The sequence below is a fragment of the Paralichthys olivaceus genome, chromosome 11 (genome assembly GCF_024713975.1).
Source record: "Paralichthys olivaceus isolate ysfri-2021 chromosome 11, ASM2471397v2, whole genome shotgun sequence".
In the NCBI taxonomy this organism is placed as follows: Eukaryota; Metazoa; Chordata; class Actinopteri; order Pleuronectiformes; family Paralichthyidae; genus Paralichthys; species Paralichthys olivaceus.
In genome coordinates, this window is record NC_091103.1 from 19750443 (window position 1) to 19769937 (window position 19495).

General features: G+C 41.7%; 1 protein-coding gene across 4 annotated transcripts; it reads left to right on the forward strand.

Annotated features, from left to right (window-relative positions):
• Positions 1-100: 100 nt before the first annotated feature.
• Positions 101-17499, forward strand: LOC109630324 (bridge-like lipid transfer protein family member 2). 4 transcript variants are annotated; one of them, XM_020088459.2, is made up of 40 exons: positions 101-324; positions 818-950; positions 1448-1574; positions 1734-1783; positions 1877-2018; positions 2096-2214; positions 2330-2390; positions 2464-2647; positions 3492-3615; positions 3725-3849; positions 3951-4018; positions 4117-4253; positions 4581-4699; positions 5125-5318; positions 5608-5905; positions 6357-6562; positions 6652-7702; positions 7808-7999; positions 8232-8434; positions 8606-8724; positions 8819-9042; positions 9171-9361; positions 9496-9595; positions 9725-9924; positions 10014-10311; positions 10399-10556; positions 10719-10925; positions 11023-11122; positions 11307-11489; positions 11675-11796; positions 11905-12060; positions 12424-12545; positions 12629-12809; positions 12921-13007; positions 14061-14171; positions 14263-14398; positions 14714-14838; positions 15146-15247; positions 15593-15727; positions 16226-17499. In XM_020088459.2, exons 2-40 carry the CDS (start codon positions 880-882, stop codon positions 16409-16411), a joined length of 6714 nt encoding a protein of 2237 aa, XP_019944018.2. In that variant the 5' UTR covers positions 101-324; positions 818-879; the 3' UTR covers positions 16412-17499. The 4 variants fall into 4 exon arrangements, with proteins under 4 accessions (XP_019944018.2, XP_019944016.2, XP_019944017.2 ...); XM_020088457.2 differs by having other exon boundaries at positions 185-324; positions 4545-4699; XM_020088458.2 differs by having other exon boundaries at positions 187-324; positions 821-950; positions 4545-4699.
• Positions 17500-19495: the final 1996 nt, after the last annotated feature.

The following is a 19495-nucleotide window of genomic DNA, read 5'->3' on the forward strand; positions in this document are numbered from 1 at the left end:
TTGTTGATGGTTAAGAATAGAGGATGTTGTGAATATGGGCTGTAAAAATAAAATATGATTGATCGATTGATTTGTATTTTCTTCTGTGTTTTATGAACAGTGTGTGAGTTTTCTCTGCTGTGTGTGTGTGTGTGTGTTTGAATGCACAGTTAGAAATGGATGTGAGTTGTAGGCGGTGATGATCCAGCTCCTCTGTCACTCCAGTCGTGGACCACGTCGTGTTTCCTGTATCTGGGAGCAGCACGGAGCTAACAGCTGGATGTGCCCTCAGCTCGGTCACTATGCTGCCGTGTAGAGAACCCACACAACCCTGAATGTGTCGGGGTAAGTGCGGTTAACTCTCATCTCTCTGCACGTTCCAAGTTGTCAAAATAACAACGCTAAATTAGCTGTAGCGCTAGCATGCTACTATGCTAGCACTGTTTTGTGTATGTGTGTGTGCGACGCGGCGGTAAATGTCTTTAACTATTTCGTACGTGGTTAGTTTGAGTTAACGTCACCAGCTGTTTTCAACCAGTCGCAGGGTTATGGGTTAGTAAAATAAGAGGTTAGTTTAGGTTCAGTTCGAGGCGCTGTGTGGGGGATAAAGTTTAGCTACGTGTTGTTTGTAAGTACACTGTAATTCATTAACAACGTTAGCACCGCGAGGCTAGCTGTGCTCGTTAGCAGAACAACACAGCGTTCGTGAGTTTGCATTGCAGGTGTTGCCTCTGTCAGGTATGACTTGTTGACACACACACACACACAGAGTCAGAAGTTGCTGCTGCAGCTGCAGCGTGTGAAACTGAAGTAGTTGCATCTCTTCGTCTTTTGACAGCAGCTGAGGGAGCAGCAGCCAGACCCATGTCCGGGATTTGGGTGTGAACAACCTGGGACACGATGTCTCTCTTGCTGATCTCCTTCCTTCTAATCCTGCTGATTGGGATTGTGCTGCTATGTGTCATCTTCAGGTGAGACTGCTGTGTGCTGTGAAGTCTCGACAGTGAATCTGTGATTGTCGATGAGACTCAGAGCATTGATTTACTTTAGTCTAACAAGGATTTACCCATTTGACTCTATACGTTTATTATAAGATACTATTATTAAATCATATTCATATTATAAATAACATCTTTACATCCATTATCACTCGTATTGTTTTCATTATAACAGTATCTATATCTGTCAGAGCTGAAACCTGATGGTACACAACTGTTCCTGGTCTCTCTCTCTCTCTTCTCTATCACCTTTTCCACCCACCTCTCCTCTCCTCCCCATTTTTCTCTTTTCACCCCAACCCGTTGAGACAGATGGCCGCCCACATTAAGTCTGGTTCTACTAGTTAATGAGGGAGTTTTTTCTCTCTGCAGTCGCCAAAGTGCTGCTTATTGTGGGAACTGTTTATTTTCTTTATAGTTTTTAAGGTCTTGGAATTGAAGTGAATGTCTGTTTGTCTTGGTGTTGTTAGGTGGCTCATATGCACGCTGGCTGTGCGATTCTTCCAGACTGCACTCAACGCAGAGCTAAAGATCAAATCAATCAGGCTGTTTTCTGTTCAAGGAGTTAGTATCCAGTTTCACCCCCAGCATACTCTGGTAAGACACTGTGTTTACATGACATTTATGTCCTGAGCTCAGCTCATACGGTTAATCTGATCCCACATCAGGGTACATGTTTGTGCACTTTCCCATAATATATCAAGCGCCATTTTTATAAGACTTGGTGAGTGACAACAGTGATTCTTTTTATGGCAGGAAATTGACCGAATATGGATTTCAAGTAAACTTCTAAACCAGGATTTGCCGTAAGTTGCACTCTTTATGATGAAATAATTTTCTCATTACTTATTTGAGATTTTAATTCTTATTTTTACATGTTTAACTGTGTGTGTTTTTAGGAGATACCTGGCATTATGTGTTGGTGAAACCAGAGTCAGGTTTGACTTGCAAGCACCACTGGGCCCTCTGGTAAAGAAGAGCCATGGAAAAAAGTCAGGGAGGATTTCAGTCAGCCCTACAACGCTACGCTTTCTGTCACAAGTATGGAGCGTGACTGTGACTGTGTTTTGCTAAACTGATTTGTAGACGACATCTCATTTACTGTTTTGTGTTCTCAGCTGCTGTCGTTCCACATCAGCTCCATCAATGTGATGGTGCTGAACCTCGCACTGTCGGAGTCTCTGTGGCACATGACTTTAACAGGCATCACCTTGTTACTTGACCACCAGAGTAAACGGTAACTACATCTTTTTCTGTTTGTTGTCTCTGTGGACCACATTCATTTCATTTTGAAAGAATTGTCAGAGCAGGGATGATTCTACACATTCATCTTAAACTAATGTTTCTTGCAGGTTAGCGTGGGACTTCTCAGTCGGGCAGCTAAGCAGTAAAGTGCTTAAAAGCAGTCAGTTGGTGAGCTCTGTCATTTTCATGGGAATACAAATTTCTGGTCGAACGTGTTTGACTGACGTGTTCTCTACTGTAGGACATATGTTTGGCTGAAGTGGCCTTGAGCCTGCTGCTGTCTGGAGATGTGAGTCTACCAGACATGAAGCCAGGTTGCCTGTCTCTAAAGGTGAGGACACTCATCGCAGAGCTGCATGAGGGACTGTTCCTCAGCCAACTCCTGCCTCCCCCATCTCCCTCAAGGAATGTTCACGATGCATCTGGTGAGCAAGTATATATTACAGGTTAATTACAATCCTCTCTCATTTGATATGCTTAAAGGGCACTAATAGTTGTTTTTTTGGTTTTTGCTTTATTCTAAACAACCTGTGACATTGAGCTGTTTAGTTAACCAGTAAGAAATTGAGGACAAGGTCATATCATACACGTTTGTTTGACCTTTGTAGGTGCTTGAAATGTCTACATATTTAATGATAAATAGATTAACTTTATCCTGCCAAGTCAAATAAAGCAGAAATTACACAATTATTTAAAAAGTGAGAAAAAGTCAGTGAAATCATTTGAAATAATACAAAATGTAAGTGTGTTTTGATAGTTTTATAAATTTTTTCTTTAAATATCTTTATTGACGAATGCCGCTGTTACCATTAGCACAGACATGGTTAAGTTTTGCAGTGGTGTTCATATAAATACACATCAACAGTCACAATGGTAAAGGAGGAGATGACACATAAGCTCACTCTGGTATTTCCATGTTAATATTTTTGGATTATGAGAAGCACAATTTATCGTAACTTTTGACCACAATTCCCTGGATACTTTATGCTTATAGGCACAATTGAGCCAATCAAAACCCGCATTATTTCTGACTTTTCAGACAGCCAGTAAATTGAGTTCAATAAATTTACTCTAGTGAAGCCTAAATCATATACACATTGTTAAATATCCCGCAAAAATAATTTTGATGAATGTATTGGAACTTGTTTTTAACTATTAAACAGATTTCTTTTTCTGATATTATGACTAAGGAAGATACAAGAGTTTTAATTATACTACATAATATGTAATCATGCAATTTAATTGTATTATAATACTTTTCCCTTTTAGAGATGGAAACTATCGAGTTCATCCAAACTGAGGCTGTGGAGCGTGTTCATCAGCTAATTCCTCACACTGTCAATTTGGAATTTGATAACACAAATGTAACCCTGTCCATGCACAGCCAGAAAAGGTGAGTCAGTCTTTTACCAACCGCTGCCTGCAGTTATTATTCTGTACATTTAGATTCCCTATGAAATTACATATTCTGCATTTTATGGTACTTTTTCCCATCTGCACAGACACCTGAACTGGACTCTGAAGTCTCTAAAGGTTTCCTATGGATGTGACGATGAGCAGCTTCCTCTTAAAAGCTTCACTCCTGAGCTGAGCTTTCCCCAGAGTAGCCTGGAGCTCTTTCTAGAGGGTTTGTGGACAGCTGGGCACCAGACATAACACAGACAGAGTTGGATGAAGGAAAAAGCTATGAATAACATGTCCTTTTCCTTTTTTTTTTTTAATTGGCAGATGGACTTCTCCTCTCTCAGAGCCGGCAAAGAATCCTTTGTGTGAACACTCTGAAGACAGCCCTGCAGGTCAGGAAGATGCTTGACAGTTACATTATCTGGTGAAAGCTTCATTAATGTGTGACTCATCATTTTCACTCATGTGTCTTTTGTTTTTATGCATTTAGGTTACATCAATTGACATCTCAGGGTCATTCACAGTAAACACTTGCATCATCCATTACCGTCACCAGGAGTTCTCCCATTGGCTGAATCTATTTCCATGGGAACAGCTAATCCACAGGAAAGCAGCAAATAAAAAAAGGTAAGTTTCAAAACCAAAACGCAAAGGTGTAGTTTGCTCTATTGTAATTAATACTTGGGTTGGTAACATTATAACCACACATTTTCTGTGACGTCTTTTAAAGTTTGCTGGAATGATTGAGTCTATATTCTGTCACCACTTTGCTTAAATCTCCTACTGCAATGGAAATAATATTTTAATCTCTTTTGCTATCTTCTTTTTCTTATCCACGTGTTTTGTCTCCGTGTGTGTGTGTGTGTGTGCATCACTCATTCTGTATTATTTATCCCATCATCTTATTCTATTGTTTAGTCCATTAGATTATTTGCCCACCCTCCTTTTCCTCAGGCGCCTCCCTCACCTGGATGCTCCTGTGATGATCACTTCCTCTGTGTCGAATGTTAATGTGTCTGTTCAGCTGGGAGACACAACGCCCTTTGCTCTTGGCTTCCTGTCTGCCAGTGCAGGTACAGTTAAGTCTTCCTCAGACTTCACACATGAGCCTACATACAAAGGTAGTTGAACGTCAACATGATATTGTGTTAAAGTATAACCTCAACACGGTGTGAAAAGCAACCGCAGTTCATGACTTAACAGCATGTGCAAGTCGTGCACTGTTATTACAACACAAATTCCTTCAATAAATCTTTATGGTTTTTATTCTGCAGGCAACTTTAAGGTCAATCTTTTTCAAACAACCTTGATTAGATTAGGTTCTTTGTCAGAGTGCCTTTTAAAGGTTACACATTAACTTATTCTCCTTCTACAACTGTTGACTTTTCACAGCTATGTATTCTATTCAGAATGACTTCAATCACTTTACTGCAGCATATTCAAATGTTTTTCCTCAAAGTAGTTTTGTGATATGAGTGTGTTCTCTCCATGTCTGCAGAACTACAACATCTTCTTGACTTTAAAGCTGACAAAGAGAGTCTGGAGCCCCAGAACGTTCACCAGCGTGCATCACTGTCCCTGGACAACTTCTGGTGGAGAGTGGGTCTAGGGTCTCACATCCAACAAGCACCCCACCCTCCTGGTAAACATGTGTGGGGAGAGGCCCTCATTTTAGACTCACTCAGTCTTCAGGTAAGAAACCAAAATGACTAAGAAGCATTAAGAAACATTTTCTAAAAGCATAACTAAAGGTGTCTTATGTACATCCCTATATTGTTACATAGCTACATCATAGCCTCTTATCAACTACCTTCTCTTTCTATTTCCTATAATTCTTTACTTTGCATTGATTTTGTGAATCCCCAAACACAAATTAGATGAAAGACATTAACTGTGCTGTTTCAGTAAGTTTTTATGTTGATGAGGAGGATTTATTGGCGTACATGATCAATAATGTACTTTTAATCCCTCCTCCTTCTAGGGGAGTTTAAACCGACCCCACATGGATTTGGGTAGCCAGTCTCCGAGTCTGAGCTTGGAGTCCAAACTGAAAGGGCTTCAAGTGGAGCTTTCAGAGACCTGTGCACTGTGTCTGTCTCGCCTGCTGTCCCTCATTTATGTCCCTGGTGATGCTGGGGCACAGCTGTCAGATGTTGCCGCAGTGACTCCCTCTTCTGATGAAACCGTCCAACGCATCCCATCCTCACAGCCACACCTGCTTTTTAAACTGGACTGCTGCCTGGAGGATGTTAATGTGTTCACACTATCGAATCTGGCAGGTAAGAAGTTTCTGACTGAGAATGTTTTGTTTTGGATATACATAGGTGTAGAGTATCAGATGGTCGTTTGCCTGAAAAGACAGGTCCTAATTCTACTGTTTATATGCATTTTCTTTAACGACTGCAAGGCAGACATTGATGTGACTGCTGTAGAGCTCAAGCTATTGATATACTATCACCATCTTCTCATTTGTGAGTTATGTCACAGTTAGGTGAACGTCTTGGGCTCTTAGGAACCTTTGATTGATACATCATACACAATGATCAAAACATTTGAAAGAAAAGAAATCAGACTTAACAAGACTTAGCTTTAGAGTTGGCTCAATTAGAAGTGTAAAATGACTTTGGTCTTACAAATGTCCCTGAATGTTTTTATTATCTTAAGCAAAATTCTGTGTGAGCAGTTGATCATCACCTTGATTTATCTCTTTATTTCTTGTGTTTCCTTTAGGAGCTATGTCGTTGCGGATGGACAGCTTGGGAGTCTTGAGCTCTGCAGAGACCTCAACTGTGTCTCTACAGGACGTGAGTTTGTCTGTGGTCAAAACACTTGCCGAGAACATGGAAACATGTTGCCCTGCCTCCCAAACTCCAAACCCTGTGATCAAACTCACCACGATAATGTTATGTTACCACCTCACCACCCACACCTTACAGGTAATCACATCTTTTCAACTTTTAATTCTCTGGACTAAAATATTTGGTCTGTCAAGATACATTTTTTGTTGTTGTCATGTCTCAATCAGGTTCAAAGTGAAGAAGAGCTCACTTTTGAATGGACGCCACCAGACCACATGGTCTTATATCAGCACATGACTGAAGCTCAGGCTTGTTGGCGTATGCTCTGTGGGAAGAAGGAAGAGGATGCTGCAGTAACACCTACAGAGTCTAAAGTTGTGTCAGGGCAAAGTAGAGGGCTGTGTGTGCGTGTTGAACTGGCCTGTACACGTTTGACTGCCCATGTAAGCAAAGAGAACTACATTCTCCTCCACACAGAAGGCCTCTCAGTCTCCAAGCATGCTGGCTCCATGAACATACGCTCACCTTCACTGACCTTCAACTTTGACGGCAACAACATCGTCTTCTTTAAAAGTCTAGATGTGGAGACACATGCAGAGCTGACTGAGATGCAGCTGCACAGAGAAACGTTCCCTTTCCTCATCACTTCTCACAACCGAGTCTGGGTTCTCACGTGTCCTTCGCTGACTGTCGAGTTCCCATACCAGTACGATTTCTCAGACACCTTTGACAAAGCCATTAGTGTGCAGAAGTGGTTGAAGACTCTCCATCGCTCCCCGAGCCAGGCATCTGCCGTCCAACATCTGCCTCCGGACCTGGTGTTCAAAATCAGCCAGTTCTCATTTGTCTTCCTGGATGACGTCTTTGAAATCAAGCTGCGAGACAACTATGAACTGATGAAGGACGAGAGTAAGGAAAGTGCAAAGCGTCTGCAGCTTCTAGATAAGAAGGTGGCAGATCTTCGCAAGCAGCATGGAGAACTTCTGCCTGCCAGAAAAATAGAAGAGCTGTATAGTTCACTGGAGAAAAAGCACATAGAGATCTACATCCAACGCTCACGCCGCCTTTACGCAAACACACCCATGAGGAAGTCTCTGCTGACGTGGACTGTGTCAGACTTGGAGCTGGTCGCCCTGGCTGATGAGTCTCTTCATGGGCCTGACAGGGTGAGAGAGCAACTGAGGGACATTGATGGAATCAGTCCCTTCCCCAGAGAAGGACTCCCTCTGGTGGTCCAGTGGTGCCGCGCAGTAAAGTTTAAACTGGCTGCATTTTTAGGTAAGAAAAAAATACTGAAAATATTAACTTTAAGCCCTTATAGTGTCACGTTAACACAGCATAGGCAAAATGATTTACTTCTTTGCTGTCATAACCATGTGCCAGTGAGGATTCGAGACTACCCTCGCTACCTGTTTGAGATCCGGGACTGGGATCTCTCAGGGCGTCTGATTGGGACAGAGCAGGATGGACAGACGAGAGCTCGTCGCAAAGAGATTGTCCCACTCGGTCCACCATGGGGAGATGTAACAGTCCACAGGAATATGCCACCACTCAAGTTCTACTATGATTTCAAATGTGAGTTATGGCTATAAATTCTATACATTCTACCCCTGAACTCTTCATTCCTCTCTTCACTGTGCCTGATTAGTTACAGCTTTCTAATGCGCTGTATCTGCTCATGACTAAAACAAAGTAAAAAAGAAGTAATAGTAATACAATTTTCATCATCATAGGAAAAGCACTGGTGTAAATAAAAGAGTTCCCTATTCTTTCATACATTAATGTCTCCCAATGAAATCTTTTACAGCAAACATTTCTCTCTACACAATCGTGTGGGGGCCATGTTGGGACCCGGCCTGGACTTTAATCGGTCAGTCAGTTGACCTCCTTACCAAACCCACAGTTGATCCCTCACCACCCATGGCTTGGTGGGACAAAAGTCGTCTCCTGATGCACGGACGCTGGGTAATGGACATTGATCAGGCGAATCTCCATCAACTGGCTACAGAGGTAAAACACTGGACATCAATAAAAGAAGTTTTTTAGTTGGTAGTGGATTTAAGCAGATTTTGTTAATTGTATGACAAAATATATTTTAATTTACTATCTGTCATTGTTTATGTGTAATCATTCAGCACGCTTGTTTATTTTAGTTACATATATTCTTTTTTTTATTTGCAGGACCCTTACAACACAACAGAAAACCTGCACTGGGAATGGAATAAGCTGAACTTTGACTGGAACCCTGGACAGTTTGTTTTTAAAGGAGACTTGGATGTAAATGTCAGGACAGCATCAAAGTAAGAGAAGAGAGTTAAAGTGCAGTTAAATGCAACATTTAACTCAATTTGTATAGAATCCTTTATTAATCAAGTGTCTTTCTTTCCATACAAGGTATGATGACATCTGTTTTCTACGTCTACCCAACCTGTGTATGACCCTTGACCTCCAATGGCTTTGTCATGGTAACCCCCATGACCACCACGCTGTAATGCTCTGCTGTGCCGATAATGTTGCAGACGTGACCTCAGGACAACCTCATGACTCCTACAGAGCCTTTCGCTCTGAGAACCTCAACCTCTCCATCACCATGGACCTTAACCAGCACTGTGGCACAGGTACATGTCACTCTGTCATGCAGGGTAACGACGTATCTAATCTTGGTCAACAGTGGTTAAGCCCACTGCATTTTAAATAAGTATTGCATATGTATCGTGTTGTAGAAAGTTATATTTTATCTTTGCAGAACCATGTCAACCCAGAATCCTGCTGTACAGCAGCACTCTGCGCTGGATGCAGAATTTCTGGGCCACCTGGACCGGTGTATCCCGACCAATCTGCAGAGGAAAGCTCTTCCACAGCCTCAGGCCGATCCGAAAGAAGCTCGGTCAGCACTATAAACAGATGTCCTACACAGCCGCCTTCCCACAACTACAAGCAAGTGTTTTTTTAGGCTTCTCTCCAGTAGCCCAATAAATAATTTGCATTTGCAGTCATTTACGCAATACATCATGTACTGAGTTTTTAATACTCATGCTTTGAGTATTTAATACATATTGTGTATATTTCAGGTGCATTACTGGGCCTCCTTTGCTCAGCAGAGAGGTATTCAGGTGGAATGCAACAAAGGCCATGTCTTCACTCGAGGGGCACAGAGACTTATTCCTCAAGGTAAAGATGATGAAGAGATTCAGGAAGAGCAGGGTGTTCACACAAATGTCACTCATTAGACCAGCAGTGCTTGAAGTGGTTTGTGTATTTTTAATGTGGATGCATATGTGTGTGTTTGTGTTATCTCAGCCGGCACTGTGATGAGGAGGCTGATCTCTGAATGGAATGTGACTCAGATGGTTAGTGAGCTCTCACAGGTAACGGTTCACCTGATGGCCTCCACCTGGGATGAGACGGCTGACCACCAGATCAACGCTCAGGTGAAGAAAACTCACCTGCTCAGCCTGTCGTCCCTGAGCTACCAGCGACAGAGCAACCGCATGGAGGAGGTAAAAGCCCCCAATGATTGCTCACATTTAAACCAATTCTTCACTGGCTGTATATAGTAATAATCAAAAACCTTGAATGTTTTTGACAGGAGGTGAACCAGAAGGACGAGACAAATAATTCCTACACTCACAAACTGCGCCTGGTCGACCTGCGTGGTTCATGGACCACCACTAACAGGAACATAGCGTTTGGCTTGTACGACGGTTACAAAAAGGCATCTGTGCTGAAGAGAAATCTCTCCACTGAGGCTTTGAAGGGCCTGAGGATTGACACACAGCTGCAGACCAAAAAACTCAAACGCTCTCCTTCCAACTACTCTCCCACCACAGCTCCCACAACGCCTGTTATGCCCACAGTCCCTCGGGCAGAGAAGACTCAAAATGAAGGTGAGGAAATTGCTTGACCAGGAAAACAGCGTAACAGAGTAATTTAAAAAGTCTGTTAACCTCTTTCTTTTCTACCTCATTCTGTAGGAACATCAATGCTCCAGAAGCTAATCGAGGAAACCGACAAGTTTGTGGTGTTTTCAGAAGAGGACTCGGGTGTCAGCGACCAACTGTGTGGCATCGCAGCCTGTCAGACTGACGACGTCTATAACCGCAACTGGTTTATTGAATTAGTCAACTGTCAGGTAGCTACATGGATCAAAGCAGTGTAATTTCTGTAATTCTTTTTTAGTACTTGAAGGATCACAAGTTCTGCTGGAGGAAAGTCCAGAAATTTGGCCTCTGTGATTCACTCAAAATGTCATATTTCTACAAAGATTTCTCTGTGTCTATATTCCTTTACCCAGATGATGTTGCGAGGCACAGAGACAGCAGGGTGTGTGTTGGTGTCTGCAGCAAAGGCTCAGCTTCTACAGTGTGAGCACCATCCCTCCTGGTACAATGACACTCTGAAGCAGAAGACCACCTGGACCTGTCTGCTGGACGGCATGCAGTACTTTGCCACCATGGAGCCCAACCCATCCGAGCAAGAGGACAGGCAGCTGTGGCTGGAGGTAGGCATGTTTTTGTTGTATCAGTACAGAGTTATGTTTCAGTCGTGCAGATTCAATGATGTTACATTTCCTTATTATTGTATTGTGTTGTGTGTAGGTGAAAAACATTGAGGAGCACCGGCAGCGTAACCTGGACTCAGTGTTGGAGCTGATGGAGAGTGGCCAGGCTGTGGGAGGAATGGTTAGCACCACCACAGGTAGTCACAATAACCCACTCTTCATTTCTTAAAACATAGTCTTTGAAATGTTACAGAATATACAAATACAGCTATAAGAATAATCGCCTGCAACGTATCATTTTTTTCAGTGTATACCTGCCCTTTGATTTTGATTCACAGTACTGTTGTTTACTGTGACACCTTTCCTTTTCAATAACTGTAGATTGGAACCAGCCAGCTCAAGTGAATGAGGCTCAGCAGGTGCAGCGCATCATCTCACGCTGTAGCTGCCGGATGCACTACATCAGTTACAGTCATGACATTAACCCAGAGCTGGCCACGCAGATCAAACCACCAGAGCTGAGGAATAACCACGAGAAAGAGGACCTGCTAAAAAAACAGGCTGGTATGTTCGGTCTCCCAGAGACAGTATGTTTTAAAGGAGGAGTGTGTTTGGTTTCTTTTGGGGAAAAAAGAGAAGATCTCCACATTTTTCAGAGAGGAATCTTGCACAAGTTGTAATGTAGAAAGAAAATGAGATTTTAATTGTCACTGTTATGCGTGAGGTCTAAAAAGAGTTCTTTTTTCCAGGGGCTGTGGACACGTTCACCCTCATTCACCATGATCTTGAGATATCCACTAACCCTGTTCAGTACGCTATGATCCTGGACATTGTCAACAACCTGTTGTTACACGTGGAGCCAAGACGCAAGGTTGGCTTGACCATCATTTGCCTTATCATCCCAATTTATAGAAGATGTCCATGTCTTTACCAGTGTTTCAGTTTCGCTTATTTTTTATCCTGTGTTCGTGGTATCCAGGAGCACAGTGAGAAAAAGCAGCGAGTGCGTTTCCAGCTGGAAATTTCCAGTAACCCAGAGGAGCAGCGCAGCAGCATTTTGCATCTTCAGGAGGCCGTTAGGCAGCATCTCGCTCAGATCAGACGCCTTGAGAAGCAGATTTACTCCAACATCAGGGTGAGCCTCTCATTGCTCTACTAGAATATAATTCACCCTCTTCTGGGTGAGTTTGTGCTTTTATTTAAAACTCATTGTCCACCTGAAGAAAGTCTGACGTATATTATATGTTAATTTAAGCATGTCAATCTAAATCTGCAAAGTTGTTCAAATGACTTTGACAGCACTGAATTTAGCTCAAAAATTAAATGAGCAGAACAGTTAGTACAAATTGACAGTTATTATAAATAAATCTGGGTATGAAATGTCAAGAAAAATATATTAGAAATTCCACAGGTTGTCTGTTAGTCCTTTATTTATGCAAAAAAATTACATTTAAATAAACATGTGTTTTGTTTTTCCACTTCCCTCTTCATTTTTCAGGCGCAGCCCGAGGAACTGAGCGGTGATGAACTGATGGAGATCAACACCAGACTACAGAACCAGCTAAACCAGGAGAAGAATGACATGCAGATGAAGAGTGAAGAGCTCAACATTCTTATCAGGTCTCACATCAGCGCTCATATGCCTCCAGTGCTGTAGAGATGTGGAACACATGTAAAAAAAAACATTTTCTCCTTTGCTCCAGGTGTTTTAAGGACTTCCAGCTGCAGCGTGCAAACAAACTGGAGCTGCGTAAACCCCCAGAGGATGTGAGTGTGGTGAGGAGAACAGAGATCTACTTTGCTCAGGCCCGCTGGTGTTTGACTGAAGAGGATGGGCAGCTTGGTATCGCTGAGCTAGAGCTGCAGAGATTCATGTACAGCAAGGTGGGCACAGCAAACAGCTACAGCAACAACAATGATACGATTTATTTTTCAAATATCATTCTTGATTTCTACTGGTTGTTAACCACTGTTGTGAATACTTGGTCCTCACAGCTGAACAAGTCTGATGACACAGCCGAGCATCTTTTGGAGCTTGGGTGGTTCACAATGAACAACCTGCTGCCCAATGCAGCATACAAGGTAAAAAAAAAAAAAATCTTTTACTGTCCAAACATTTTGAAAAAGACCCAAAATGATCACTGTATGCAGATGACTTGAGTATTATTTAAACACCATTTGTATAGGAACGATTCTCTCCCAACTTTTTTGATCTATAGAAACAATTGATCACTATATCTGTGATCACTATAAGAGGTTTCCAGTGTAAACATTTTTTTATATTTATTTATCGAGGTTGGAGTTTTCAGTGGTTTTGTACTGGCCTGCATTTCATACGTGTTTTCCCTCCTCACGTTTGTAAATGAGAAACATTAAAAACACGACCTCAGTGTAATGCAGTTCAGTTCAACTGAAAACTACAATTTCAATAATAAACATGAATGTAAAGTTAAATTACCACCTTTTTAACTGTGTCAATCAAAACTTGCAAAGTTGCATTGGATTGCATTACAGTTTACATGTGTAAATAAAAACCGTGGCGTATTTATGTGCAAAATAGCTGAAAATACAGTGTTAACTCACATTTGACTCTCTGCCTGGTTTCCTCTGTGCAGCGTGTGAGGGTATGTACACTGTTGGTACAGGGACAAGACTCTGATGTCTGTGTTGACTCCATCTTGTTTGTACAGATGGGATCACTCTTTCATATTTAGTGTTGCATGCAGACTCAGGAATTCATTGATGCATGTGAAAACTAGGACTCATTACAAGTGCACTCACAACCTCATAGTTTTTTCCATTATGTTCTTAAATTATTAATTATTTGTGGTGTTAAAGTTTTTTCTCAAAAGTACACCAAACTAGAATTGCACGGACCAAATTGCACAGACTCATAGACATCAGTCACCTAATATGCCTGAATGTTTTCATCAAGATCCATGAATCATTCCCTGGGAAATCAGTGAAAATACCTTGCAACATTAAAGACAGTGAAAAAAATGTACACACAAATTGAATGGGTTTCCTCGGCCCATGTCCCATCATTCCTCCAAGTTTTATGAAAATCCAGGACCAGCAACTAGAGCTTCTAATATGATGATGCTGAAGATAAAATAAACTCTTTTGTTTTTCTAGGTTGTACTACGTCCTCAGAGTAACTGTCAGTCAGGACGCCAGTTTGCTTTGCGTATTTTCAGTAAAGTGCGCCCCCCTGTGGGTGGAATCTCAGTGAAGGAACATTTTGAGGTACGGAATTTCACACGCAGCTAATCTGAAATGTGTAGATTGTATTTCATTGATTCTTCTCTTCTTATAACAAAAACCTTTTCATCATCAGGTGAATGTGGTGCCTCTCACCATCCAGCTGATGTACCAGTTCTTCAAAAGAATGATGGGATTTTTCTTCCCCGGAAGAAATGTAGAGGAGGAGGAGGTCACTGATGAGGAAGACAAATTCAGATTGGTTACTACTGGTATGGTTTTATCAACAGTAGAATTATGACAGGAGTAAACTGACACGCACCTCGATTTCTGTGTGTGATCACAAGCCTGCAATCGAAACCAACTAAGCAATTAATAGTAGTTTCAATTTTCTCTCGCAGACTTGTGTGTGTATGGTGTTGATTTGCTCTTTACAGTGTTATGTCATCACTCTGAGATATTAAAGGGCGCTGTCACTTTGTCTGTGACCTTGAGATATGTGTGAGAGGCTCAGAGGGAGTATAAGGTGTTGGGTGCTGAGTCACCCAGAGGCCGCAGTGCTGATGATGATGCCGTCCTTGTCACAGGTATCCCTGTCAAGCCTCGACAGTCGTCAGAGGACACCATGGGCGCTATGGGCCCCAGCAAGGGTGTCGCCCAGGGACTGAACCGCTCTGCTGGGGTCAGGAGGTCATTCAGGAAACCTCCAGAGGTAGTCATGCTTTTTTGGTACATTTTGTTTAGCTTCAACAACACAAGATTAAGAATAACGTTATTTTTGTAGTTATAGCAGCAATAGAAATATAAAATAAAAGAACAAAAGAACAGTTTTCACGTTTCTTTTACACATACAATTACTGCCTTGACGCAATAGAGAAGGATATAATTATAATACAGACAGTAAATAATAATATGAAGACTTGTTGGACCCATGAAGAATTAAGAGCATATGTAGAAGAAAACTGATTAAGGATATTATTCTTCCTTGAAAATAAACCATTTTATTCTCCTTTCACCAGCACCCTGTCGATGACATTGACAAAATGAAGGAGCGAGCTGCCATGAACAACTCCTTCATCTACATCAAGATTCCCCAAGTGCCCCTCTGTGTCAGCTATAAGGTGAGTTGCTCTGTGCAGCAGCAGTTACTGGGGGTTACTCACGCACATAGTACACTCCTATAGAGCAGGGCCGATGTTGAGCTGAAGTCTGCCTCCCTGCTGAGGTAAGGTAAAAACTTATTGGATGTGAGAGAGAATGAGTGACCAGGGGCCACTCACTGCAAACAGCTCTACAATGAATTAACAACAAAACAGCAAGCTGTGTTATGTGTAAAAAAAGAAATTGTTTCATGAAACTAGCAAGACAAAATACGTGTCTTCCCTTTAAGAAAACCTTTACTTGTCCCAGTCAGATCATTGGTTCATGTTAAAACCCTGTTTGCTTGGGAAATGTCTGTTCCTCAGGGAGAAAAGAGCAGTGTGGACTGGAAGGACCTGAACCTGGTTCTGCCTTGTTTGGAGTATCATAACAACACCTGGACGTGGCTTGACTTTGCCATGGCTGTGAAACGAGATAGCCGCAAAGCTCTTGTAGCACAGGTACACAAAACTGTTGTTTTTTAAAGGTACAGTGTGTAGAATTTAGTGACATCTAGTGGGGAAGTTGCATGTTGCACCTCACCCTCTCCTTCCAAACATGAAAAAGAACCTGTGGTAGCTTCAGTTATAAAAGCTCAAAAGGTGTTTAGTTTGTCCAGTCTGGACTAATGTAACAAACATGGCGGCCTCCGTAGAGAGGGTCCCCTTGATGTAAATATAAAGTATTTAAATATAAAGGACCTTTTCTGGGGTAAAGAAAACTACAATTCATACAATTTAGATGAAATGAACTAGTGAAAACATCATGAGGATTATTCTACACTAAATTTCTGTCATTAGTTCCCTTTCACCCAAATCTTACACACTGGACCTTTAACATATACTATTTATGATTTCAGTTATTTTATTTGCCATTACCAGGAGGATAAAATACATATATTTTCACTGACAGTAAAAGTTCTATTAAGAAAGTTGTCTTTTTTTCTTCCACTTGCCCAGATGATAAAAGAGAAGCTGCGTTTGAAGCCGGCTGCGGGCTCAGACCTGCGGGGGAAGGCGTCTGAGGGGAAGTCAGACAACAGCCTGCAGCAGCAGGAGGAGGATGAGAAGGCGCGGCTCCTCATCGGCCTCAGCACCGCAGACAAGAGCTCCAGTAAAAAGAGCATCTTCAGTCGACGCAAGTGAACCAACACTCAACACATTTCACACCGAGCCTGAGCTCAACTGGACGATCCACCACAGACCCTCAGTGCAGGGACCAGGGTAAAAGCAGACCTTGTTAGGGTCAGAATATCAGCCTGACTTTTTGAATCACAAAGAAAATGAAGTGGAGCATTTTAAACTGTTATAGAGAATAGTTTACTGTATCATATAAGCCTGCTGAACTTAAAAAAAAAAAAATATTTTTCACTCCTGAGATTTGAATTTATGCCCAAAATCCCTGAAAGGGAATTCAGCACCAGGAGTCACACGGTGCCATTTTGACCAAATATATTTTCTTCTTTATTTGTGTGCCACCAAAACTCCTTCTGCATTTCAAACACTCTGCAACTCTGAAGCTAGCGACCCCTCAGGTTGCAGTGAATGTAGCGGGGGAAGATTTACAGTATGTAAGTAGCACTTCACTGTTACTGTTCCCCTGCTTCTGTAAAACTGAGAGCAACTGTTCCTGCTGGTTCAGGAACTCACACTCTCAAGAAGTAAGTCTGGTGGATAAATAGGACTCAACTGAAAGCACCTTCATCGCTGTCAGCTGTAAAACTTAGACTTTAAAAATGTCATCAGTATGTTTTAGCAAAGCTTATAGAGGTTGTTAATGGCTGAATGACTGTCACAGACAGGAAGGCCTTTTCCCATAATAGAAAACCCCTGAGCTCGCTGTTTGACTGTACCTCATCTCAGTGCAATACATCCAGAACAGCAGCTGAAACGCTTTCATGTCGTACCACGCGGTGCTCAGTGTGATGGTGTTGTGGCAAACAGAAATATGCTGCCGTTAATTGCTGAGTGTATGTTTTTGTAATTTTATCACTAAAGCACTTTTTATGCAAAGTATTTTGATATTTTTGTAATTATGGTTGTTTTGCGTAAAATTACTTGTATAATTGCGCTGCTAAGCTTTGTTTATTTCACTCACATTTCTATTAAGAAGAAGAAAAGATGCTCTAAACATTTCAATGAAGAGGATGATATCCCAAACGCAGATGCATTAATGTTTCTATCAGCTCTGTGGCTTATTGTTTATCTGTCAATAAAAGTGTTCTAGTCTCTCAGTGTTTGTTGATTTTTTTTTTTGTGCAGAATCAAAATAAAGGGGCTGGTGTGTGAGTTTTAGTAAATTGGGAAGCAGACGGGTGATCGATCATCAATCTGATTTCTTTAACTGTAGCAGAATCAATCTTTCCTCACTGCGGTCAAGTCCTTCCTCATTTACTTGAGTCGTAGTTTGACTCTCTCCTCTTCTTCTATCCTGATTCTCAGTGGTACCCACCTCTGCTCCCACGATAAAAATAAAGTCCTCCAGTATGATAATAAATATCTGCACTGGATATTAAGGAGGTACACTGCCATCTAATAAGGGCGCATGGTGAAGCTCACATCTGCAGTAGTTCAAATTTACAGTGTTTTTACCCACTATTTATTCATATCCATCCATTATTTATATATTTATCGAGGTGATTATGAATATAATAAACTGTCTGTAAATGATTTGTAGAAGAAGTTGTGTGTGTTGCCCTTACGTGCACTCCCACGTTGCATGAAACGAGGAGGACAAGCATTTACAATATGTGGGACCCTTCAGTACATGGGTGATGGTTTGGTCTAATAAATGAAAAGTGTTCTCTGGAGAATAATCTCACTTAAAAGAAATTAGAATTGAGCTCCAGGATATAGTGGACTGGATTACTGTAGCAGTTTGGTTTTTTCTTGTTATAGACAGAACATTGTCGATAACACGGATAAATCAATGTAATAAATCAAGATTAGGACAATCAATAGAAAGAGACTGATGAGGGGACAAGAAAGTAGTTTTGTTTTTATCCAGAGTGGATGATTGTATTAAAGCTACGTCTTTGCTTAGAACTGCATTGCTGTCAGAGCCCCACCTGTGTTTTGCTCCCATCGGAATCAGTTGACCCAGTTCTGAACGTGATGCACCTGTGATGTGATTTACATGAAACTGTTTGTTTTCTCAGAGGCTTTTCAGAGGCGTCCAAAAACACGTGTTGTATCTTGTTTTCCACAGTTAAAGCTTTAGACACATGTATGATTCCTGCTTTTTATTTTCAGTGTTCTTCTGATCCATCACCTTGAAGTATTAATCGTCTTCGGTTTCCAGTTTTTGTCTCAACAGCTCCTGTGGAGGTCTCTGTTGTTGTCACTGGACTCAGGAGCAGTGAGGGTACATTCATTTATTATCTATCTGCTGCTGTGTCAATAACTGCTCTCTAACCATACCCACCTGTTCTCTGAAAGTCCAGACTCACAGTTGAGCCATTTCCTCAAACAGATGAGCAGATTTCATCTCCTGAAGAAGATCATGAGAGGTATTTGAAAGCTCTGAAAAACTATTTATGCACATTTAAGTATAATAATGTATTTTAAAAGACTGCAGGCTCAGAGATTGCACTGTATGTAGATCACTCCTGCTCTTGTACCTGGATACATTGTGGCCAACTTCGGATGACCTATTTAGAGGAGGACTTACAAATCCATGGAGGACGGCCTTAATAGGACAGAAAATTGAGGACCAGATAAAGTCTCATCATTACATTTTTTTAATTAGGTACCAGAGAAAAGAAATTGAGGCTCTCTGCGGAGGCAGCCATGTATAATTGCAGTGAACTCATGTGTCTATTTAAAATTCTATCTGCTGAATGGAAGAGCACCAGCTCCTCCTCGGGCTGCTTCCTGACTCTGATTCCCTCTCAGGCCCTTGTCTTAGACAGGTCCACCATGTCTGTGTGGTGGCTGCATCGTGGCAGGCAGTCCAGTGACCCACATCTAGTTTCAGAGGCACACTGACCCACAATAGTGAAGAGAGGAGTCCCCTGAAATACCCTGAGCCATCCCGACCAGTCTAATGTTACATAACAGAACTCACAACAGAAAACAGGCCTCTTCCTGAAGGTGAACATACACAGTCAACTCCTTCAGCTACTCACATGAATTCAACAGAGAGAAATTATCCCGTTCATTAAATCTCTCTACTTCTTCATGAGTATTGAGTGTTTAAAGCTTTTAGCCAGAATCAGCATGTCCATGATA